The sequence below is a fragment of the Accipiter gentilis genome, chromosome 10 (assembly GCF_929443795.1).
Source record: "Accipiter gentilis chromosome 10, bAccGen1.1, whole genome shotgun sequence".
Classification (NCBI taxonomy): Eukaryota; Metazoa; Chordata; class Aves; order Accipitriformes; family Accipitridae; genus Astur; species Astur gentilis.
The window spans coordinates 35,507,998-35,532,945 of NC_064889.1; the positions used below are offsets into that span (position 1 = coordinate 35,507,998).

Below are 24,948 nucleotides of genomic sequence, written 5' to 3' on the forward strand. Positions count from 1 at the left end.
CCGTAATTGCTTTTTATGATCTAATGAATGGGAATGCCTTTAAAAAAAAAATCACAACAAAAGAAACCCCTTATTATAGACCAAGTAACCATTAGATCTAAATCCTAAAAATTGGCATTTAGCATTGGCAATAAGCATACAAAATTAAGGAAGCAAATACTTTATTAGTTTGATTACTCTTATTTACAGAGTATGAAAGAAAAAACCTTCAAATACCCAATGTCCATTTGATTAAAAAATGTTCTTAAGAATAGAAATATGTCATAGTGAGCTCAGCCAGAAATGTATTTTAATAGATGAGTCAGGGTTACAAGAAGATGGAAGAACTTTCCTTACTGAATGCATCTCTGCTGTGGGGCACTGTCACGTAGTGCATTTGGAAGAAGGAGCAATGTATTGAAAATGAGCAGCCAAGGGCTCGTTAATAAGAAATTTAACCTATTATTTTTTCATTGGGCAAAGAGAATTTAGTTCCGATCAGGGCTGTGAGGTATTTGTAAAATGGATTGTCCAAAATGAACTAGGCAATCCCAGTTTGATACCCAATAGACACCCATTTGACACCTAATAGAAGGTGTTTGCATAGCAAATCTGTTACTAATTGCAATTCTTGACAGTCTCAGCAGTGAAGTCAACGAGTACCCGAGTTATGTGTTTTGCCCTTATTATTTCTAGGTCAAATTTTACCCATGCGGAATCTCCTGCCAGTCCTTCATAGGCGCAACCTACTTGTCTAAGGACAGAGGAGTTTGTACTCCTGGACTATTTATGAGCATTAAATTGACACACACAGACACATGCAATTTCTGAACTGGACATCAAATGCTTTTATAGGACTATGCAAACAGGAACACAAAAGTGGGGTCTGTAGCTTTCAGTGAACTGCAAAATTGTCTTGGGTTGCACAAATCTATCAAATGAATAGGCAGGACTTGCTGAAAGCTTCCTTTTCCCCACCCAAGTTGAAAATTTAAGCGCCACATGAGATATCCGTGGTGAATGAAATTCCATCAGGAGGTTATATTAATAAAACTAAACATCTCACACAAAAGCTGAGTTCCTTCTAGCCGTTTGGCACAGACAAGTTCTTATGATAACCCAGCACGACAACTAGTCTCCTGATTTGTTAAACAGATAACAGAGAAGCAAGCATTCATAAGCAGCTCAGTGGTTGCCAAAATGGATGTATCGATGACAAGACATTGCTAGTGTTCCCAGGTACTTACTTTTTGGAGTTGCCAGTGGTGACAGGCTGACTCTGGAGGCAGCAGGGCAGCAAGCAATGGCTTTGGAAGCTCTTAGCTAATTTAATGCAGCAGGGAGGCAAGCTGAGCAGCACGGGGCCCTTAATGAGGCACAGGGAACAAGTTTGACAGGTGAAACTCCTCTCCGCTCCCAGTCTACACGGGAGGATAAATCAAGCGTTTCTGGTAAATAAGGGTGGAGAAAAATACCCTTCTGTCTTCTTTTGACTTCATAACAAACAGAATATGAGAATCTAGCCTTCCTTTCTTAGGGGTGTATGTGATAATGGAGGAAGGTGATGGTTTCACTAAGGTTTGATTTAGAAGCTTTAGAGGTAAACCTCTTTCCCATTCTTAGATTTAGAAAACAAATTCTGAAGTAAACGTGTTTGTAACCGAGTGCCTGCTTCAGACGTGTGTATGACTGTCGTAGAAATACGTTCTAAAAAAGATCTTGGCTGGTAAAGCATAACTTACTGATGCAATTTGTGAAGGAGATTCTATTTCTTCTTCAAGTTTCTAATATGAAAATCAGTATTGCCGTAATGTGGACTGTAAGACCAGGACAGCAATAGGTCTCAGGTGAGCCCAGGACAACGCGCTGCGTGCTCCGCTTTGGGCACGAGCTCACACTTAAGCGCGAGCTGTGGGGTTCTCTGGAGCACTGGGGGCAAAGCTCGGGGTTGTGTTCCCTCTCAGCGTGTCCTCAAACGCGCCTCTGCAGTACAGATCAAATGGGCAAATCAACCCGGAGCCCTTCAGAGAAGGGCTTGGGCTTTCTTACCACGTCCGAGGACACGTGGCAGCCGAGCTACCCTGTAAAAAGTTGTGCTCTGGCTCTGAACCAGGACGAGGGTCCTGCAGGCAGCATGGATGTAGCTCTTTTGTTTTTCTTTCTTGCTGCAAACTGACCCAGATTTCTGCTTTATCTAACAGTCTCTTTTGAGCATAGTGTGAAGGAGAAGCATCTCTCACTGAAATGCATGTCAATGGTCTTGTGAAAGGAGCACCTCTCCCTCCCTCAGCCTTCCCCCAATCTAATTAATAAGGTCGTCCCACTGAAGGCAGGCTTATAAATAGCTTTCCAAACACTAATGGAATTAGTTCTGGCCTGGACAACTTTTCCAGGGTGACACAGGTATCTAAAAAAGGCTGGGTCTCTGACATACACAGCCACTTGCAGTAGAAATGTTGAAACATAAACATTTACCTGATGTCACAGCGTGCTCGCTGCCAGCATTAAACCTGAAATGGGATTACAGCATTACCTAGTAATATAATAGAGAAGACTTATTGCAAGTAAAACAAGTAATTGTAGAGGGATGTGCCTTGTATTAGATTACATTAGGCTAGATAATGAAATGTCAAATTCTGCTGAAGGTTTCCCTTTTGTCAGTATTTCTGAGGAAAGTGTATTTTTCATGGCCACAAACCCACGAAATTGTGTGGGGACAATAAACAGTTACCTTGGGGAAAAATACCAAAGTACTTCAGGTCGATAGGAGTCTTTAATCTGAGAGCAATTAATGGGAAATGAGTAGTGTAGCTATAAATTCTCAGAGGCGAGTGATGTTTTAAAATTATTTGACTATTTAATCTGTGAACTGAGCCATTGAACCCCTTTGAAAGCAATGGCTGAATTATTAACATTTTAAAATTTGGTGTGAGTCTGGAATTTTATAATAAAAATAAAACCTAAATATGTCATAGAAAATGGAAGCTCCAGTTGCTTAGAAAACTTAAACCAAAATGCAGAAAGAATATATGTTGGTTGTTCACTGATTTAGGGACTTCAAATCAATGGGAGTTAAGCTCCAAATCAAAAGACAGACATGAAATTATAATTTTATTATCTACATGACTAATGATTTTTAATGGCATCTTCAGGAAAATAATGGAGAAACTGTATTTTGCAGTCATTTGGTCTGTGTATGAAATAATAGTCCTGCCATGTATTGCATTTCTGGTAGTAAACAAAATTACATAGATTTCAAAATGCATATTGAGAAAGCCAAAGATCGAACTTGCTATTAATCTGTCTTTTCAAACAAAGGAAAATATGAAAAGGTCTTTTTTTTTTAAAGTTGCTAAGATCCCATGGCATACTTGATCCTAAAAGCACATCTTCTAATATACCAGTTGTTGAGACTGTTTCAAAAACATTGATATTTTTTCCTTGTTTTGATCAGCAAACTTGGGTTCATCTGGATTCATGATGTACCTCAAAAGTATTTCAATCAGTAACATTTTCTAATAGGACCACACTGATTTATTCGTGACAAAGAGAACTTTCTGCTGGAGTGAAAAATCAGATTTTTCCTTGTTGCACATTACACATCCAACCTTCTCCTCAGATGAAGAAGTTGACAGAAGGGCAGGAGGTGCTTTGCGTAACTGAGACAAGATTGCATCTTTAGAGAATAAGGAGAGAAAAGCACCACTTGTCAGTCTTTGTACTGGCCTTGGACCAGCTGCACAAATTCTGAGTCATCAGATGAATCAAGTCTGTTAATGACTGCAGAGAACTTTTACTTCAAAAAATACAGAAATATCCTGATTTCACATATTGATTCTGTAGTATTTCCTTTGGGAACCTTTAGTCATAAAGGTACCAGAATTCAAGGCTTGTTTAGAAATAACAAATGTCAGGTTTTTGGCTTTTAGAAATTGTACCATAAAAAAGACGATCAGGGATTTTAACCTGCTGGTTATGGTTCAGTGGCCCATAGCCCTTGGAATATCTATCAGTTCCTCCAACAGAAATCAGTATGTAATTTAAGCTAACAGGCAAATAGGAGTTTATTAAAAGGCAATATAAAGGTAAAATTCACTCATAAAGAGAATTTTACACAAAAGGCCAAATAAAGGTAAAATTCACTCATAAAGAGAATTTTATACAAAAGGACAAATCAGGACAACCTGACTCGGGACCTAAGCACCTGCTGTTGTCTTCAGGTTCAGTTTGGACTGTACTGTCAAAACCCCCTGAAAAATCACAGTTCAGTTTCTTAAACCAAAGGGATAATAGACTCATGAGCTTCTGTGTGGTAACCTGCCTTTAGGAAGTCTACAACAGAGGATAAAGAATTACTCTAACTGTATTCTAACAATATATACTTTCAGTGTCAGTAGATCTTAGGAGACCGAGTGTCCCACCCAATCGTCCAGTAGCACTGATGGGGTCTCATTATTGTGGCCTGCAAAGAAAAGAATCACCGCCAGCTGCACCTCACTCTTGGAAAAAAAAAAAAAAAAAAAAAAAAAGAGCATTAATTGCCCTCTTGCAGATGTTGGATTTTGGTATCCTTGCTAAGCCTCCCAAAGTGGAGGCTTTTGAAGAATTTTTTAGCAAGTTGTTACCCATGCAGAAAAAATTATTTCTTTTTGGCCCCAACATTTTATATATCCACAAATTTTTGCCTTTTCAAAAGTAAATGAAAAATGTTCACACTCATACCAAAGCCAGAATAAACCAGTTCCGTGTTTAAATCCCTTTCCACAGGCAAAGCGGGCCATCTTTAATCAATGTTTATGACATTGACATGCAAAAATTTTACCTTCCTTTTTTCTTCCCACCATTGGCTTTCTGCTCTGTGAATGTGTCTGCCATCCATACTCACTCTTAATACCTCATTTTTGACATCACAATCAATGAAGTGAAATAAGCCGTTACTTAATGGGTCTGACAGAAAATCCATTTAAGTTAACAGAACGACTCTCATTGTTTCCTATCAGCTCTAGGTCAAGCCTAAAGCGAACAGGGGGTGGTGGAATTTAGCCCGTCGTTTGTCATCTGAGAGGAAATGGTTTCCACATCCCTTTTGGACTGCTTAGACATTTTAAACGTATTTAGCAAAAGAAAACAAATTGATTTCTTGTCAGTGGTTAAATGGTTGAAATTTTACTGTGATTGGATAGTCTCTCTCATTTTGAGATTTTTAAGATAAGTTTGCTTGAATTATTTTTTTTTATGATCGTATTTTGGCTTAAAATGGTTCCTAGTTTTCTCAACCGTTTAGAAAAAAACAAATATAGGAGATAAAGATCAAGATGAACGGAAGTCAGTTAAATTGAAGAGGTGCCTGGCTACGCTGCGTGGGTCATGAAACACCGGCTTGTACGGGGGCTCAGCCTCGCTGCTCGGAGCCCAGGAGCCAGGCAGCCTGTGAACTCACTTTGCCCTTCCTGCCAGCAACGCATGGGGCTTTCTCACAAAGCGTCTTGCTGCCACCTTGTTAGTTTTCTTTTTTTTTAGGTTCCTTAAATACATTTGGAAAGGGAGAAAACATCTATACTCCAATGCACAGCACTATCTCAGGTCTTCTAGGTTTTGTAAACAGACTTAATAAAACATGAATCAATTTTTCTCTATTGCTTGCAAATGTTTACAAATATAACTTAGAAGCAAAATGAATACGTTCTTTACTAGAGCCCAACAAACACCAGACACGCTGTCCCTACCATATCTCCCAATCTAAATCACACTTGTTAGCCTTGGAAAGAGGGAGCGGAGGGGCCGGCAGGGACAAGAAGAGCCGGGTAATAGTCTCACTTGCAATTCCCCTGACATGTTGAGAGACTTCTTTTTTCAATGTTTCTGCAGAAATAACTTAGGATATTCAAGGACAAAAACCCCGACGCTCTTTCTCTTGGTTGCAGTATGTTACGAAGAGTAAAGGGAGTTCTGTTTCACAAGGTCCCTTCTGGATGACGAGGAACTCTTGGGATGGACCATTTACTTACTGGTGGGCAGGCCAAGTTGCTGGGAGGTTAGAGGACTGGCAAGAGACAGAAGCATCAAGAGGTTTGATTCCAGTGCAAATTTGTCTACTCGGCTGGCAAACAGAGTTTTTGCAAAACAAATGTTAGTGCTATTGGCAACCTTTGTGAGACCTTGCCACCACCATCTAGTTCATTATTACCCCGCCCTTGAGCCAGAGTTCTAAATTGTGTCATCTTTGGTGAAAGGGGTAAGTTTTCAGACAGACTCTGTGACCTGACTTCTCTTTCTGTTGTGGTGGATGAAAGTCTGCGGCATTCCAGCGTCCTAACTGAGTGATTGGACCTACACTGATGAGACTCTGACCCACCACGTAACTGCTGGAAGGCCTAAGGGGAAAAACCCCACTAATAATTGGGAGTTTTTTAGGAGCCAGTTGGACAGGGAGTGGGTAAACAACAATCCAGAAGGGCACAGGAGTCCCTCAAGCTGTTTTTCAAGGTTAGGCTCTCGGACAGCAAATGCCCGTCCTCTGGATTCCTGGGTCTTGAGGCTCCATAGCAATATTGACAAGAAGATAAGATGGTTTAACAAAATTGAGAAATAAACAGACAATGTCCCTGCTGAAGAGCTGAAGTAGAGGCGTCTGTGTGTACAGAGCATGGCTTTTTGAAAATGGTTCCTTCCCCGTGGCTGTCACTTCTGAGCTGCTTCTGGTTATCTACGGAGAGGAGCGGGAATCCTGACCGGGGCTTGCTTTGTTCTGCTGCACTGGACGTTACAACCTTCTTATCTGTAGCTTGTGGATGCAAAATTGCAAGGCCACATATTTGGGAACGGAACCCAGAGCCTTGGAGGAAGGCCACGCTTTCAAAATCTGTTTCCTCGGTAGCTTCCCCAGTGGCCGGGACGCGGCGCTGGCAGCAGATCAAAGCCCGGGAATTCCTGCGCTCTGCTTGGCCCATTCCTCCTGGCTGAGGTCACACCACTCTCCTTCTTTCTGTTTGGTTTTAGCAGGATCAATTTTATAAATTACAGGGCCGCGGTGTGAGAGCGTGGATGGGGAAGGCACGCTGCCGCTCGCCCGTTGCGTGGCCGGCGGCACACATCGCCCAGCTCACCACCACGGTGGCATTTGCCCGTGCCCTTGGCTGGCCCCTCGCTGGCAACTGCCCCGCACTGCTGTTATCGACCGCATATGACTCATTTCAAACAGCCTCACATCTAATGTAAATCGGAGGGTTGGTTTCTGAATCGCTACCAGTTCTTTGTAATTTTACTGGAGCCTTGTAATAGTATTTTGCTTAAATACTGGCTTTTTAAATTGTAGAAAAGAAGCCCAAGCTCCCTTGGCACCGGGAAAACCTCTGCGGAGGTTGCACTGAAAATGACAAAAGCTTTTATGAGAATTTTCTAAAGACACATTTCAGTTTTTCAGCGGAAATCCAAATTCCCCCATTTTGGCAAAAGAGCTATATCGGGTACATTCGAACTAACGTTAACTATTTAAAAGCTCTTTAGTGCCCTCCAAGACTAAAAGGAGGGAATCTCCTTCAGGGGAAGATGCCCCTCAGCAGAGGACAGGTGATACTCTGGAGGAGCTCGTCTCTCTCCTCTTGTTCCAGAGTTTTGGGGAGCAGAGGCCCAAGGGGTACACTGTGCCTCCACTTGCATGCCTGCAATGTAGGAGGTTAAAATAAATGGCTGTTAAACTACAGGCTGTATACTGCAATAGACGTTAGTGGTGCTTTTAGTCATCAATATATTGCTATTTAAAGACGACTGATACTTTTAAATGTCCAGATTATTCATATTAAAAGAGTGTTTCTCTTTCATTTGAGGTTTTATGCTATCATGCAGATACCTCCGTAATTAAATGTGTGCTTGACTCTTTCTGTCTCCAGTTAAGTAGACATTAATGGGGAACTTAGTAAAACAACTGCCAGAAATGTTACTGTACTTAAACTTCAAAAAATATTAATATCCAATTACAGTGATAAGTCCAATATGAAATCATTAAAGGAAATTAAAGCTAAATATCTGGGGGTTTGGAATTATCCAAGATAGTTTGTTCAAACTGTTATTACAGTTTTCCTACGGGCACAGCGGACACCCATGCTCCACCACACAAGGGGTTGTCTAAAAATAAACATTTTTAAGCACAAAATCTCTCCACCTACAGCATAAAAGAATAGTACTAAAGTTGCAAAATCAAAGGCCTTAACATGAGGGAGCAGCAGAATTAAAGTCAGCCCTGGCTTAGTCTTTCTGTATATGTCTAATACAGCACAGTGTTTAAATGCCATAATCAAACAGTATTCTTCCTGCAGGAAAAATCACACACTGGATAGACTACATTCACTTTAGGAGCAGCTATTCAATATTTCACTTTCTCTTTACTTTTCAATATGTGGTCTAAGATTTAATCCAAGCTGGGAGGGAGAGGTCTTAGAACTCCAGTCTTCATAATCTGATCTGATCCTGGGTCATTTGCAGAGCAGTCCTAATCTAACTTCTTCACTGAATCTGCATGCTAAAATTTTTCCTGTGAATTCTTTTGTCCTTAGAAATTTTTTTTTCCCTATAGTAAGAAGAGTATCTTCTGATGCAGGAGAGAGAACTGCCTGGAGCAGCTGAGACTCATCGGGTAAATAACCACCTGCGCTGGGTATGCCGTTGCGTGGATGCTTGTGGCTGGATCCTGCGTTCACGGGGAGCAGATGGATGCTTGCGATAACTAGATATAGATGGAATTGTGCAAGTGGCTGAGGATCCCAAAGGTGCCCTTTTTACGGCCACTACCAAGCCCAAAGCTCTTCCCTGTGCAGGAGGATTTCCGTCGTAGCAGCGTCGCCCTGTCAAGACTCTCGCCTCTGTTCAGTGCAATGGAGTGGGGGCTGAGCTACGCGTTACACAACCCACAAAACGAGCTGGAGGTCTGTAACAAAACCAAAATTAGATAAAGTCTTTTGTAACAAGCGAGTGGGACCTTAAATGGAGATGTTGTTTGTACTCATCCCTTTGCTGCTAAGGAGCAAGGAACAAATATTTGTACAACCGCCTTCACAAATCCAGTTCACATAAACCCTCTCCCCTCCCTGCAACAAAAAGCTGCCAAAAGGGCTGGCTCTACATTAAACTTTGCTGCGGGTGATGAACGTGCCTGCCCCCGAAAGCAGTCCTGCACTCAACACCAAACGTGGCACGACAGGAATGAACCAGCCGTTCATTGCTCAGCTTGAAGGGCAGGTCCTCAGCCGGTGTCGAGAGCCGTGACTCCAGTGCAGCCGGTGTGAGCCAGGGCTGCTCTCTGGACCTTTCTTCTGGCTGGTTAGCTGCACGGCTTTACAGCCCAAATCCTGCTTTTTACACCGAAATGTAAAAACACAAAGCAAGCAGTTCAGAGTCTCTGCTTCGGTCACAATTTACCCGCTGCAACGAGGGTTTGATGGAGGAGGGATGGAGAACAGCATCGTGAAGACACCAGCTCTGCTCATCACCACTTCAGTCTTGGCATCCGTGAAGGACCGATCAGCCCGCGTGGGACTGCATCCCAGTCATCTGCTACTGGTATTGAGGCTTCGTGAGGATGGGCCCCACTCTGACCCCACACAAACACTCCGCACCCAGCTGCCAAAAAACGGGCCGGTCGCAGCGTGGGCTACGGTGTGACTACGCCAAGTGGAAATTTTTGCACGCTGGAGAGAGTTCCCAGCTTGGAGGGGAATGGGACGGTGCCCATCCTTCCTCCAGTGTTCACCCAGAGGAGGAGGCGAAGCTGTTATTTTTTGTTGTCAAAAACGGGCACGACAGCAGGGGACATAGCCTGAGCTTGAGCTAAGCACGTGGGAATGCGGGCAGCCACTCCGCATGCCTGCCCCGGGGAGCTCTGCCAGCTCACCTCCAGCCCTGACCTCACGTAGCCCCTGTTATTCCAGCTCCTGAGGCCAGCTCCGAGCAGTGGCTTTGTCCTCAGCACAGGAGAATGGTTTGTTTTGACGGCCGGATAATTAACGTGCCTCAGCTCCATAGCTATAAAATCCCTGGGGAGACAAGGCGTGTATAATTTTTACTGCACCACAGCTAGGTGAGCGTAACACAATATTCCTACTCAGGGATGACAACGCTTAGCTACCTGACTGTAAAAACTGCAGCTGTTTTCCTCATTTTATAGTGGCAAAGCTGGTATCTATTAACCATCACACTTGGAAAAATAACACCCAGCTCCCCAGAGAGGCCACAGTCAGAAACTGTCAGCTATGGCAAACTTTTTTTGACATGATCAAGGAAATTGCAATCCCTTTGCTTATGCTGGGACTTCAGGCAGCATTGAAGGAGTGAGCCCTGTCTTCTGCTGCCCTGCAGGTGAGGTAGTGAAGCTCCTCTTTTTTGTTATTAAAAATGGGCTAAAACCAGCGTAGGCTAAAGCCATGCTTAATCAAAGAACTCCTTGACTAATGGCAGGTCCTGCTCTGTGCACAGCAATCCCGTCCTGGTGCAGCATCGCTGCAAGACTCTTGGTGTGATTTAAGACCTAAGGGAACTTCATATATGCTTATTCATCCCTTCATATAGCAATGTTCACGTCTACATACGGCTGCCCCATCCAGATTTTACCCTGATTTCATAAACAATAATCACTGCCTTTTCCTCCTTGGCTCTCCTTGTAGCTGAACTGTTCAGTCCTGGTTTGGGAGAGCTCAGCACTAACGTTGGATGACTGCACTGAAGCAGCAGCAAGGAAAGGTTTGCTGACACTTCTCCCATATTTCAGTATGGTTTATTTTATGTTGACTATGGTTTATTTTTTGTTCATTTCACCATTATTTGTGCTAATAAACTCTGCAAATATAAATACAGAGCCATAGTGTTTTCTATATATATTTGACATTGACAGAATAAATTACCTTTCCTACAGATTCTCCATTATATATTGGCTTCCGTTACATGCTGCACATTCACATGAAAAGGAAACATTTGCCATTACAGCCCTTTGCAAACAGGGTTCTTTTCCAAGCTTTCCATCTTGCTACTAAATAAATATGTATGCAAGATAGCGTGTGTGTATTGCTACAAAAGACTATTATTTACACAACATCCAAACCTATACAAATTCCAATGCATAGTTCACACAGCAAACATTTTCTAAGACATGGAGCTGCAGTGGATCTTCTATACAGCTGTGCTCACACCACCTCCAGGACCAGAAACCCAAAACATAAAGTAGACACCAAACCTGCGTTCTTCCCACTGAACCTTAAGCATCCAAATGAAGCGCCTCATCAGCTTCAGCTTTCTCTCAGAAGAAATAAAATCCAACTAAGACCTGAATTTCCTCTGGAGGTACCCGTCCCTCTCCCTTGGCTGTGAAAGCAGACTGGATTTCTAGTCAGGGACTCTGGCTGGTAAAATTGAGGAAGAGTGTTTCCGTAGCCATGAGCTTGGGCTTGAAATGTGATTGATCCATAACACTAGTTCTAGAATAAATCATCTCACTCAACAAAAAAGGAAAAATAGGAGAATTTTCAGTACCCTGAAAGGCAACAAGATGCCTAGCCAGTTTTGAAACTTTTTGGTAAAACACCCAACATTTAGCTGAGTTTTTTCAACTGCTGACAAATATTTCTTTTTCCTTTACAAACTCCTGCAGCCAGTGGGTACTTAGTCACAAACCATCACTCCTAGAAAAGCAGCAGTCGCAGACAGTGTGAGCACAGGACCGTGGACCGGCTGCACTCCCAGGTGCTGGGCTCTGTCTCCACGTCACCCGCGGTTCATCCCTGCACGTGGACACAGTTCAGAGCCCACGTGGCCAAGGAACGGACCCGCGGAGAGGGAATCGAGCAGCTCCAGGGAACCCGCCGTCTACCCTTGGGAAAGAGGAAAGCCCTGAAATCAGCATCTCCTGACCTGGTTCTGTTCTTACTGTCATTTCCATTTAGCGCGTTGTCTTCCATTTTGCTCGTATGATTGCGTTGTCAGTTTAGACACGGCTCCTGGAAGCCTTCCAAAGATGTATATATATTGCAAACATGTACGTGTGTGTTTATATACAAGTATTTACACTCACACACACAGGCGGGTGACCCATGGTTTGCCATGTAGATTTGACCGCAGAAGTGAGAGAGAGGGGACCAAAGACTAGGATGATTTATACCAGCTGAAGATCTGGTCCATATGTTGCAACATACCTCACGCAAAGTAAACACGGCCTTGCATCATAAACCGTAGGCTGGAGCCAAGAAATAGCTCAGCTGGAGAAGTCACAGAATAAGGAGAGCACAAGCCTGTTCAGGTACGAGAGCTCTGTATCTAAAAACATGTCCTGACATATTTGCAAGAGGAGGCTAGGTATTTTTGAAGCTGATTTTTTTTCTTGCAACTCCCCAGTCCTCTGAGCTCATTAAAATGAAGACACTCTCATTTCCAGGAGTGGCCAAGAGGGAAAGGTCAAGGAAGGACTTCTTTGTAATGTCAATTCTCAAATTCCGGTGAGAACAGCAGCAGCGTTTTCATTAAGCTGGTGTCAAACAATAAATTACTGCGTTGTCAAAAGAAAGTAGGACTGCTATTACCTTCTATGCAAAAGGTAGTGAAAGAAAAGACCTGATGATTTATAGCTTGTGTAGGAGTCTGCCTTCTGTGATGCACAGGTCATTGTAGAGGTCTGCCAGAAATAAGATCTCTGGTTGACAAAAACAAGGGTCTTGTTACCAGCAGCTGACCCTGGCTGGGGAAGGAGCAGCCAGCGTTGCTGTATCAGTAGTATTACACACCCCCTCTGCACGGGAGGTTTTGGGGGGATTATATCCATAGGACCCCAGTTCTGAAGGTGCAAAGCTACTCAGAGAATGAGGTACTTTGCCAGATACTAAAGTCTTCAAAAGAAGCAAAGAAGCTATTTTTGTTATTGCACCAAACATCAAATAATGCAAGAAAGCCCGGGGAACCCAGTGAAATCTCCACTGAACAGGACACTCAGTCTGTTAGGGAGGGACTCCAGTTTTAAGTCCAGAGCTGTTGCTTGCCACTTTGTATTTCACGGACAGATGTCAGAGGAAGACAGTCTGATTAGACAAATTATTTTTGTTCAAACTGAAACCAAGATTTGATTTCATTCATCTCATCTCTGCTTGAAAAATGCCGTCTGCCCACTGTGAAGCATCCTGGCTGATGACTAAGGAAAAAACATTGCTCGAGGCCCTCGAAAGGAAAACAAAGTGAAGTGCTATGTCTCCCAGGTGCTTACTCTAATGACATGGTTTTAGGGTGTTCATAACTGTAACTGCCTTTGCTTCTCAGGAAAGCTTTCCTCAAATCCTTGGGCTGGGTCTGAGGACCAAGACACTGTCTTTTAACTGTTAATTAGCTGGAGCAATTAGTGGTCATGTTGTTGTAGAAAGAGCAACAAAGGGAGTGTGAAAACCAACAGCCAGAGAGCCGCCAGACCTGAAACCAGAGACCAAAGGCAGAAACACTCAGGCAGCCCATCCAGCAGCCAAATCACGCCTTGACACAGGCTCTGAAGCATGGCAGCCAAATTTTAATCGTGGTTGTACCCATGGAAGTTTGGACCTTCTCTCCTGCATTGCACTTGCACTCATGTCACCCCTGGGTATTTCCACTGAAATCCTGTTGAATTACCTCGAGTAACCTGCTGCCCGCAGCGGGGAAAGGGAGAGCAGAGTGCAGCCTGCCGGCTTCAGAGCTGGTCGAGGTTCATGCCCGAGTCCCAGGCAGCAGAATCTGGCCCCTGCAAATCCAAAAACTGGAACATGGAAAGACCAGTGATTTGTGGGGAGGCACAAAGTGCACACAGTGGGCTGTACCTGTATCCCATAATGTGCTTTTTGGAAAGATGATGCTTAGGACAGTGGTTGCGTTATGCAGTTGACTGTCAAATCATCTGCCCTGTCCCATGAGCTCCTGGAGAAGAGAAAGAGGGCGATCCAAGGTGAGGTGAAGAATGAGAATCAAGCTGGCATGACTTCTGTATTGAATTCAGGATACTGTAATACAGGGTTAAAATAGAAGCACCTGCAATCTTTATGTAACAACCTGTAATTACGTGCACAAAGACATAGGTCTCTGCATGCGTAGGTGTATGCATGCATTATACATTAATAGGGGTATAACAACAAAAGAAGCTGATAGAATTGCTTTTCTTTCTATATTATCTGTTATTAGGAGATAGGCATTATGTTTGTTTTAATGTTTTTAATCCATGGGAAAACACAAAAGCATTTTCTGACTTCACCACATGCCCCTTGCAGGAGCCCGTGTGTCCTGGTTTCAGCTGGGATAGAGCTAACTGTCTTCCTAGCAGCTGGTACAGTGCTGTGTTTTGAGTTCAGTGTGCGAAGAATGTTGATAACACGGATGTTTTCAGTTGTTGCTCAGTAGTGTTTAGACTATAGTCAAGGATTTTTCAGCTTTTCATGCCCAGCCAGCGAGAAAGCTGGAGGGGCACAAGAAGTTGGCACAGGACACAACCAGGGCACCTGACCCAAACTGGCCAACGGTGTATTCCATACCATGGGGCGTCCCATCCAGTATAGGAACTGGGAAGTGGGGGGGCGGGGATTCGCCCCTCAGGGGTCTGACAGGGTGTCGGTCGGCGGGTGGTGAGCAATTGCCCTGCACGTCATTTGTACATTCCAATCCTTTTATTACCACTGTTGTCATTTTATTAGTGTTATCATTATTAGTTTCTTCTTTTCTGTTCTATTAAACCGTTCTTATCTCAACCCAGGAGTTTTACTTTTTTTTTCTTTCCCGATTTTCTCCCCCATCCCACTGGATGGGGGGGGAGCGAGTGAGCGGCTGCGTGGTGCTTAGTTGCTGGCTGGGGTTAAACCACGACACCATGCCATACCAGCAGCCAAGGCTGTACCCACAAACCTATTTCTGACTCTGAAGCGTGGCAGCCTTGCCCTCCTCCAGTCATCTTGTGCACTTGCTGTCCCTACCCCAGGTTAAAGTCACAATCAGGCACACCGCAAGTTTTAAGCCTGAAGTGCCCCTTTGAACTCAGGGCTTATCTGAGCCCTCATTGCCTTCTGGCCGGTTATTCTGCGAGTTCAAGACGGACGTGAACTGGCTGACAGAGGTTTATCCATTAAGACAGAAAAGCTGCTGCCCCATAGGAGCAGAGCTAATCTGAAGGGTAGCACTTAAATCAAACGAGAGCGGTAAAACGCTCCTGCCCACGAGGATGCTTTCGAGCCCTGCGCTGCACAGGACGCGGCGACGGGAAGCCGCCCCACGCTTGCACCATCATTCCGCACTGGTCCGACGCAGAGCCGTGCCGCTGGCAGCACGCCTCCCGCCTGGCCCTGCTCAGGACACGCACTGCTGCCATCCCAGCGAGGTCCGGGCACTCATCCTGCCGGCTCTGGCCTCTGAGCCCATGCAGGTGGCTGCTGGGACCCGGCTTTCGCTCCACCCGTCTGCGCGGGATGGGAAGTACCTGGAGATCAAAGGGTGCCCTCTGCATCCCAGACGGGCGAGAGTGCTGCTGTGCACCTGCCTGGAAAGCAAGTAATAGCAAAAAGCTGGACCTGGTCCAGTCCAGGTAAGAGCAAGACTTTGCTAAGCGTCGAAACAAAGAGAGGTGCTTCACCCTTGTGTGATGAGGGCGCAGCCTGGCCTTAAGCCATTTCCCTTCACCCTTTTCATCCAGTAAGTACTCCTTGACTTCTGCTCTACAAGAATGGAAATGATCCGCCTTCTCTAATGCCTGTTAGGCCAGGTTACCCTGCGCGCTTCCCAGTAGAGAGAGCACAGAAAAACCGTGGTCACAACCTGCCTCCTCCCAAGCAGCTGTTAAACAAAACAGGAAACTGTGGCCCCACAGCGTGACCGTGCATTGAAGCTCTGCTCTGCGGGACAGGCTCCGGTAACCTTTGGGGGAAGCTTTAACAGGCACCCTTCAGCCCCCCCAGCGCTGGAATCTGTCTTTGCCCTCTTGCTGCAGACGCTGCTGCCCGCTCCTCTCGGATGCTATACGCTAGGCTGGGGGATTTTCTCTTCCACTGCACGCTAACAGAGCAGATCGGCAGCGAAATAAATGCATTCACCTTAAGCAGATGAGGTAGGCAAAGCTTTTTCTGTTTGCAAAAGGGGAAGAGCGGCAAGTCCATCCGCAAAACCGTTTCCCATTAACCGGCCCACGATTGTATCTTATAACCTCCTAATGGCAGTTTAACTGTCACCCCAAGAAGCAGGTGGACTTTCGTAATACTGAGAACAAAATCACAAGAGGAGGAAACCCCCAGGATCTGCCACATTGCAAAGCTGGTAAGTCAAAGTTAGTTGGAGGGAAAGAAAAAGGGTCCTATGTCCCTTTGACTGTCTAGAGGTACTAACAGGAAAGCAGAATGTGTCCTCCCAGGCCAAAGAACCCTGCCAAGACAGTTGCAAAACCACACAGACTTGACAATGATGAGCCATATCTTCTCCTCCAGTTATGGCTTAAAGCTCCTGCTTGTCCAAGCAGTTCTCTAACCTCTACCACAATGAATTGTTAAAAACCTCCATCCTCCCAAGGAACACTTAAACACGAGCACGTTTTGTAAATACATGTCCCAATGATGTGGTGTTAACACTTCACAATTATTTTTTCCATGCCAGAATGAGTTAAGGTAAGAGTCTCTGTCCTGGCTTCGAATTTCCTGGCTTTCCCCTGTCTGCGTCACGACATAATTCTTTCCAGCCAGCCTTTTCCTCAGATGTTCAGAGTTAGCATTGGGATCCCTGCCAGCTCTCCTTCCCAAAACAAGCAGGGAGCCTCCTGATGCCAAAGATTTGCCTTCTATTCGATACCCCAGGGACAGAACACTTGGCTTTACAAGCGCTGGGCCGATTTTCAATGCTGCAGATGTATATAAATAAAATTGCAGCTTTATAGAGCCCTGTCCGGACTAGAAAAGACTTGATGGCATGTCCCTACAAGCTGTCTCTCTCCATCAACTTTAAATAGAGCTTCAATTAATTAAGGAGGTTATTTGCCAATTTAGTACACATAGTTTCAGCAAGCAAAAGAAGGCTTATTGTCAAACTACTTTTTCCTGGTGTAATCACATCTGCATTGGAGTTTTTGCTAGTAATAAAAACACATACCTATTATTAAACCACCCTGGTTCCAGTGTAAACCTGGTCTAAAACTGATGTCCTGAAAAATGATAAAATACTATTCCCATCTCAGTAAAAAGCTTTTCTTCCCCTCCAGTGTCCCTGGGTTCACACCTTATCTGCCGTTGTAACCTGCATGCTCTGCCTGGAGGGCTGGAAATTGCAGAGCTGGTGGTGGCTGATGAGAAATGATTCAATGGAAACATTGCCGCGAGCCCTGTAGATAGCAAACCACCTTCCCTGCACTGCTCCGAGCGGGCAAGCAACTGAAACTCAGAGCCTTTCTCTCTGCTAAGGGACTTGTCCTTCAGGCTCAGGACAGGTGAAGTGTGTGTCCTCTAGCAAGCCAAGGCTGCTCCCATCTTCTCTTCTTTTGGAAGGAAAACAAGTAGGTTCCCTCTTTTTGAGGTAACAAGTATGTGAGCTATGTCAAGTCTGTGCTTAATAGTCTCCTGAGCGGGGAAGAACATGCAGAGAATAGGAAAGAAATCACCTGTAATAAGCACTATTAATATGCTTCCATCAAGTACTGTCCTTTTTTTTGTTGTTGTTGGGGAGCGTAAGCGGTACAGTGGCTATACCCAATGAACATGGCACATGCAGACATTAAATCAAGTGCTGCTACTCACAGACCTTTTTTCAATCCACCTTTATGCTTATTAGAATTAATCTATGAATACCCAGTTTCCAGCAATAAGCTTGCGGCAACTTACATTGATCCCTCAGAACTTTGGGATCTCTGTTGTGTCATTTGAAGAAGGCATAGGTAGAAGGATGTGCCCAATTCCTGCCTCCCCTCCCCTTTCTTGAAAGGTTTAGACCTAGAATTGGCCTGAATTCATATATTTGTTTTATTTAAAAGAAGTAGTCGGGCTAAAAAAAAAAAAAACAACATGGAAAATGCTACCTAATAAAGTTACACAAAAATATTGATGATTTAGGCAATATCATTAATGCAGCTAGAAGTGGATGCTAAGCCTGTATTCTTTGCTCATGCTGAAGTCAATAGCAGTTAAGTTCAGTGTATTTTTAGGGTAATGAAGAGCTATATTGTGGGCCCTATAAGCTTCAATACTGAAGGAGTGTGACATGTGGGTGCTTAAACAGTATGTCCAAGTCTCCTATGTACCCAGGAAAAGACACAAATATATAATCATTCATAATTAACAATATCTCTGTAGCACTGCCTGTGAAAGGATCTCATGTTCCTTCATGAATATTAATTAAATCAACCCAACACCCCAGTTGTGTAACAATTATTACTGCCATTAACAGATGGAGAAACTAGGGCACAGTTTCATTGCCCACACAGAGCATCTGCTGCAGATCTGGGAAGAGACTGACCCATCCCCAGCCTGGGCTGAGTGATCAGATGCTGGATTCGGATGCCTTGTGACAAGGCACCCGTATTGTCACGTTAGGGTGGAAATGCCTCTTTGAAAGGTTAATGTCAAACGGTGTCATTATTAGAGAGAGAAACTAAGCAGCAGCATCTCCAAGGAAACCAGCACACGTGAGGAGGGAGCGAGGCGGCAAAACCAGGAGTTGGAACAGAAGCTAGAGATGGCAGCCATTCTGATTTTCTTATTTTTTATGTTTCTTGTGTGATTTTCTCTTGTTAAGTTAGGTAGCTTTCTGCTGTGAATGTCAGAGCAATTTATTTATAAACAATTAATTTAGCTTTCTATCGCTCAAGCATGAAGGACCAGATCTCTACCTCCGAGTCCTGACAGCTGCCCCAGGACTCCATCTGCTTTCCTCCTGGGCAGGAGCAACCACCAGCAGACTCCAGCGTATGTCCCCTCATCCTTCACACCTTCCTCATGTGCGTATCCTCGCTACAGCTCGTTTTATCCACCACTGAAATGCAGCTATTTCGGGTACAGGCTGCAGGAGTCCCATAGGGACATCAGCAGTACGCATGCATTTGCTTTCAACACCCAGACCCTACGCGACGGGACAGATTCAGCACAGGGAGTCAAGCACCTGGGAGAGTCACAAAGTCATTTGGACTGGAGCAGGACCAGGAGACGCAGGTCAGCGCTCTGCCTTATAAAAAGTACAAAGGTAGCTTGAGAGACTTGGGCTTGCTGTTTTTAATCCATCTAAAAGATGGGACGCTGCGCTGTAGGGCTCTCCTAAGCACAAAGTAGCATTGGCTCATGGCTGGAAGAACAGTATTTCCAGTTAAACACCCAGTATCAATTCTTAGTTCCTGGCATTCCCATCAAAGCGCCAACATTACGCAAGCTGACTAGCTGATAACACAAGGTAATGTGGTTCTAGGCAGTAAAAACTATTCTTAAGCTCTTCTTACAGCCAAGGAGTTTGACTTGGACACGTTACTGTGCTTCTGTACCTAGCACTATCAGAGGATGAGCATTTGCACCATAAGAACAACGTGATAATAAAAAAAAAAAAAAAAAAAAAAAGAGAGAAGATTTATCCCTTTTCAAATTCAAAAAAACCTCACTGCATGGGAAGGAATTCTCCCTTGTGAATATGGGTTAGTCTGTCTGGACTAATCCTCTACTCATATGTAGTGGCTTATTAGGGATTTAAAAAAAACATCTGAAGGCTTAGACAGTATATTTACAGTGGAACAGGCTTACATGAAAGATGTATTTTCAGTGAATTTAATGACACGTTTGACTTGAATTAATGTTGGAGAAATGTGGAAATCTGTTGGGTTTTTTTTCCCCTGTTGTTTCTATGAAACCCTTTAATAAAGGCTTTACAGAAGCAGTAATATGTAACTTTAAAAGGGCACTAAAGCCAATTGAAAGCAAACCAGTGCAGACTGAATTCCTGCTTCCTGCAGAACAGCAATAAATCCTCCTGCCACCACTCAGTTCCCTTCAAACCACAGAGCTACAGATCATCAGACCGCCACGATGACCATAGCTCACCCAAAGCAAGTGTCTTAAGTCTCTATGTCGATGGTTTTCCCCAGACTTACTGTGGCTTGTTCATCGACTTCTCTACCCCACCCGCTCCAGCCACTTTTTGTTGGAGTGTATTTTATTTTGTTTTCTTTGAACCTACTGTGGTTAGTTCATAGAGTGACATTCAAGTGCAGCCCCCGCATACCAGTTTTGTAGTAACCCTCTTATGAACTGCACAAACATCTAAGAAGAGGATGAAATCTCAGTGCAGAGGGAAGAAGAGCAGAGAAAATTAATGCGGAGCAGAGACTCATGGAGTGAAGTGCAGTGGGAACATGAGCTGCCCAAGGATGCCCCATAAGCCAAGGGCAGAATTGGGAAGAGAGCCTATTTCCTAAATCCTTGTCTATCTATCCAACGCTCTCCAACTCGTATTGCTTCAGAGTAGAGGTTAAAACAATTTTTACCAACATTTTATTCATTTGCAAACAGCACCTACTTCAAAACAGTCTTTCTATGCCCGATATCCAGGCCTTAAAACACTACCTAATCCTCTAGGCAAAACACACGTCTACGTGGGCACGGTTAAGATTAAGCAAGGCACAAACCCACAATCAACTGAACAGCGATGGAAGAGCCAGAGTACGTGCAAAGAGCTACACGAGTGCTGTTTTACTGCAGCTGTAGGTCTGGCAGTGTAATATGACATAACGTAACATGCTGCCAGCTGTGGACCAGAGCTCGCAAGATGCTGCAGATATCTCAGAGGGATATTTCGGTCTCCACAGAACTCCCCCGCACGGCTCAGTTTGGTATAGCTATCGGCAAAGCCTGGTTTCAGGATGCTTTTTATATTGTGTGAACTCCAGCAAGGGATACGCATTTTACAGAGCACAATTTAGGGAAAAGAGCTGCACGGCTACGGGAATATTCATGCCCCTTTTCTCGCAGTGATGCAAAGGACGTGGCAGAGGGCTGCAAGCACTCCAGGGAATGCAGCTTCAAGGGTGATTTCCTGCACGCTTGGCCTGCTAAAAGCCCATTTGCACGCATTAATCCTGCCACAGTCATTAAGTGAAGTGTGGTAGCAGAGACCTCCACAAAGCAGTAATTTCACTCGCAGTGACTTGATTACTTGCAATTCTCTGTACATACCCAAGGGCGCTCTCAGTGCTTTAATACACCAATATTGTTCTAGTCTAAGAAAGCCATTTTATTCCCATTGGGAAGGCAAAGTCCTGATGCACTTTAGTCTCTCATTTTCTGGAAGGGGATTTTACTTGCTGTTTAGAAATACTATCAGAAGGAATGTGTCATTTGCTGCTTTTACCTCCACGTTTCAGGGCAGAGTCCACCAACTCTATCACAACTCATAAATTTCCGTACAAGTGAACACTGCGCTCCTAGAAACTGCTCCCCCTGCCTGCAGCCTCCCCGGACACCTCCTGCGGCACTACAGCCCGGCTTCCTAAAGCTTAAGCAAGAAAACTGGACCACACCAAAATCAACAACTTTTCCATTGAGTTTCTAGGAGCCAAGAGTCTGTGGTTGGTGTACGCAAAAGGTTTGCTGGTAGAAAAAACTACGTATCTGGAGAATTTCAGCTATCTAAAAGTATTTATTAAGATAGCCTTGCAAATCTCTATCTCTGCATGCGTTACATAAACACACTGGCAAAGATACAGCAGACGTGTCATGGTATCATTACATTACTTGCATGACCTTTGTCAAGGAACCACAGAGCTTTTCTGCTGGCATTAGGGCGTTTTATGTGACATCTCACCATCAACAAACAGCGGTACCACACTCTTTGTGGTATTTTTGAGCTCTTTTTAGTTGCCCCAAGATTGCCTTAGCGACAATTATTATTTCTGTTCCCTAACACCAAGGATCCCTTATCGCCAAGAGGCCTGATAGCCTGTTAGATGATAAATGAACACACAAAAAAGCTTTAGAGCTTACAGGGTGAAGATAAGGCAGATAGGAAAGCCCAAGCAAAGATAACACTGGCCTGTGTGGGTGACTGGCCATAACGTATCAGCAGTTTAGTCATTGCCAAGTTTTGCCAAAGCGGCTACAACTTGCAGTTAATGAATTGCACTTTTTCAGTGCTAAGTAACAAGACATTTAACATAATTATTTCAGTATGATATGTGGCAGAGAATCATGCCACCACCTTCTGATTTATTACCAGTTTCAACACATCAAGGGTTTTACTCAAGCCCCCAGCTCTCAGGAGCCTTCCTTCCAATTCTGGCTTCCTTCCACAACCAGGCACGTATCTGTAACTCACAGGGGTGCAAAGGACAGCTTGAAAACAAAACCTTGGTTTGCCCTCCAGAATTTAGAAACCGAAAGAAAAACCACTAACCATTCTGTCTGCTTTTTTTAAAATAGAGAAAAATAAGAAGATACGCTGTATCTCGAGATTTCTTTTTCACTGCCAGTATACTCTGCCAGCTGATACATAGGTCAGCACATCTGGGGGTGTAGCACAGCTGGTTGGTTACCCAGCTGAGGTATGAACCATGCAATCCAGTCAACAGCTTTGTTCATTTGTGGTTCAAATTCACTGCAGTTTATTTCTGGAAGTATTTACAATGCCTGTCCTGAAGGCCTTAGGACCACTGCATCCAGTGAATCATCCACGACACCTGACGCAGACAGGTAATAAATCTCACCACGTTTACTAAAGCTTTCTATAGGACTCTGGGTACTTTGCATTAAGGTGATGTAAAATAGCATAAGGGACAGACACCTGCAACAGTGTGGGGCCACTGCCATTTTTCCCCTGATAACCAGGTAAAATCCACCAGTTGAAGAGTACCATACACAGTAACTCAAGCAGTATCTAAGAGGGACACAGTAACCTGGCATTAAGCATCCCATCTTAGGATTTCAGAAAACAGATTTCCATTTTTTGCCCAATCATGGACACGTTTGGGTAGAACAAACCAACTTAAGCCACAAATTCCCTGCAGCCAAATTAGTTTTAAAAGCTGGTTTGGCCACCGGACAAAGCGCCTCCGCCAGCACAGGACACAGCAGGGACCAACTCAGGCAGGGTGTCCCCAGTTTCTCGGGTGGGTTTTGGAGCCCAGGCTGATGGGGAGAGAGCAGAACCTGAGCTGGCTGTGCTTGGGAACAGCTACACAGCACTGCAGCCACTTCTGTGGCTACAAGATCAACATCTCTCTTGTCTCTGTCCCTTTTTGCTTCAGCTGGAGGACAAAGAAAACATTTCCCTTCCTTTCAAAAGACATGAACTTAAGTCTATCAAGCACCAAGAGGGAGAAAACCAACCAGCAAGACACTGAAGAAACTTGTTAGCCAAAAAGGCCTTTAGCTTATAGCTCCCAAATTGTGGGAGGAATAACAGGAGCTGCTGCAGATAACATTAGATTTGCTGGAGATACAACAGCCTTCATGTGGCCCAGCTGGAACACGATACAGCCGAAGGAAGGCTCGGGGGCAAGAGGCAGGGTCAGACACATGGAGATGCACATTGAAAGCCAGGACATAGGTCGCGCTTGCTGCAGAGGGTCAGAAATCCCCGTTTCAGCGGAGCGGACGGCGGCGATGACTCACACGTATCACATTACTGGTAAATTTACCCTGGTTCACGCTTTCCCTTGGGCAGGAGGCATTGTACCCAGCTTTTCCAGGAAGCATATTCTATCATCTCGGGGGATTTGTGTGGGGCAAGGCGTACTCTGCCCTGTAAGAGCAGAGCTCATGTTCTACCTACGGAAAATAAGTGCCAAGGTAGGCTTGGCACTGCCCTCTGGGGAGCTTACAGACAACATGGAAAGTATTAAATTCTGATGGGAGCAGCAGCTGGCTTCTATCAGAAAGCACTATCTCTGTCCTTTTAAAATCCTTAGCGTTTCTTTTCTCACTGGAGAGATAAACAGTCTGCCAAGGTCATTTGCACTCTGACGGCTGCGGAAGATGTGCCGAGGCTGCAGGGCAGCGTGGCTCGGCTCATCAGGGGTGGGATGCTTTGAACAACACTGCGTTCCTACAAAAATAACGGTACCAAGCATGACTCGAGATTAACCAAGGCCCTTCTTCAGCGCCCGAGTGGATAACAGCGTCACTGCTTCCGACTGCCAGTGGGCTGCAAGGCAGCAGCAGCGTAAATGGAAATTAGTCTCTTTATGGATGGCAGGCAGGACTGCAAGGCTGTATCAATGCAGAACACAGCTGAACATAAACTGACCCCCTTGGCAATAGCACCGCATCAAATAAATCGGCATCTCAACTTACCTAGTGAGCGCGTTATCCTTTTGCAAACGGAGAGTAAACATAGCAGACGAGGCAAGCGGATCAGCAGAAACCGGAGCTCCGAGCCAGGGTCCCCTTACACAACAGTAGTCCTTTTCCCTGGCAGGTCGGAGGAGTTTTCGTAGGCAGGGACGAGCCCCTTTGCCCAGCGGGTGTTGGGGGAGCCCTGCTGCATCACCACCAGCCGGATTGGAGGCTGGGTGTCTGCAGGGACCTCGGGAGCATATTCCTTGCTCGGATCCTTCCCCCTGCAGTCATAGAGCACGCAGGAGATCAGGAAAACCAGAAGCAAAATAACATAACTAGCTACCAGAATGATGAGATTCAAGGTAACGGGATCAATCTCCAAATAAAACTCCATTTGGTCCCATACTATTGAGTGCAAACCCGGAGAATGAAGTTTCATATGCACGAGTGAGCGACCGCTAACTGATCAGAATAGATGTATTGGCTTTGCGGTAAAAATACATTAATCCTCAGGTCTCCTGTAGCAATGGATTTCCCCGAACTGGATGATTAAAGCAGCTCAGTTTAATAACTTAAGCTCCTTCTTTTAATGCCACGTTGCCTACAGTGGCAGAAGCTAAATTTGAATGCTATATTGACAGGAAAACATCCCCCTTGCTCAGGGACTATCTCTTTCCTTGACGGGCAGGTACCAAGCTGGGTTTCCTCTAAG

General features: G+C 44.6%; 2 protein-coding genes across 2 annotated transcripts in view; both read right to left on the reverse strand.

Annotated features, from left to right (window-relative positions):
• MMD (monocyte to macrophage differentiation associated) overlaps positions 1-24,361 on the reverse strand; it is a 46,277-nt gene extending 21,916 nt beyond the window's left edge. Inside the window, exon 1 of the mRNA XM_049811804.1 lies at positions 24,252-24,361. Coding sequence (XP_049667761.1) covers positions 24,252-24,292 — 41 coding nt within the window. The 5' untranslated portion in view covers positions 24,293-24,361. The remainder of the gene's footprint in view (positions 1-24,251) is intronic.
• SMIM36 (small integral membrane protein 36) lies at positions 24,346-24,712 on the reverse strand. The gene has a single exon (XM_049811810.1). The coding sequence runs from the start codon at positions 24,673-24,675 to the stop codon at positions 24,346-24,348; it is 330 nt and encodes a 109-aa protein (XP_049667767.1). The 5' UTR covers positions 24,676-24,712.
• Between the last annotated feature and the right edge of the window lie 236 nt (positions 24,713-24,948).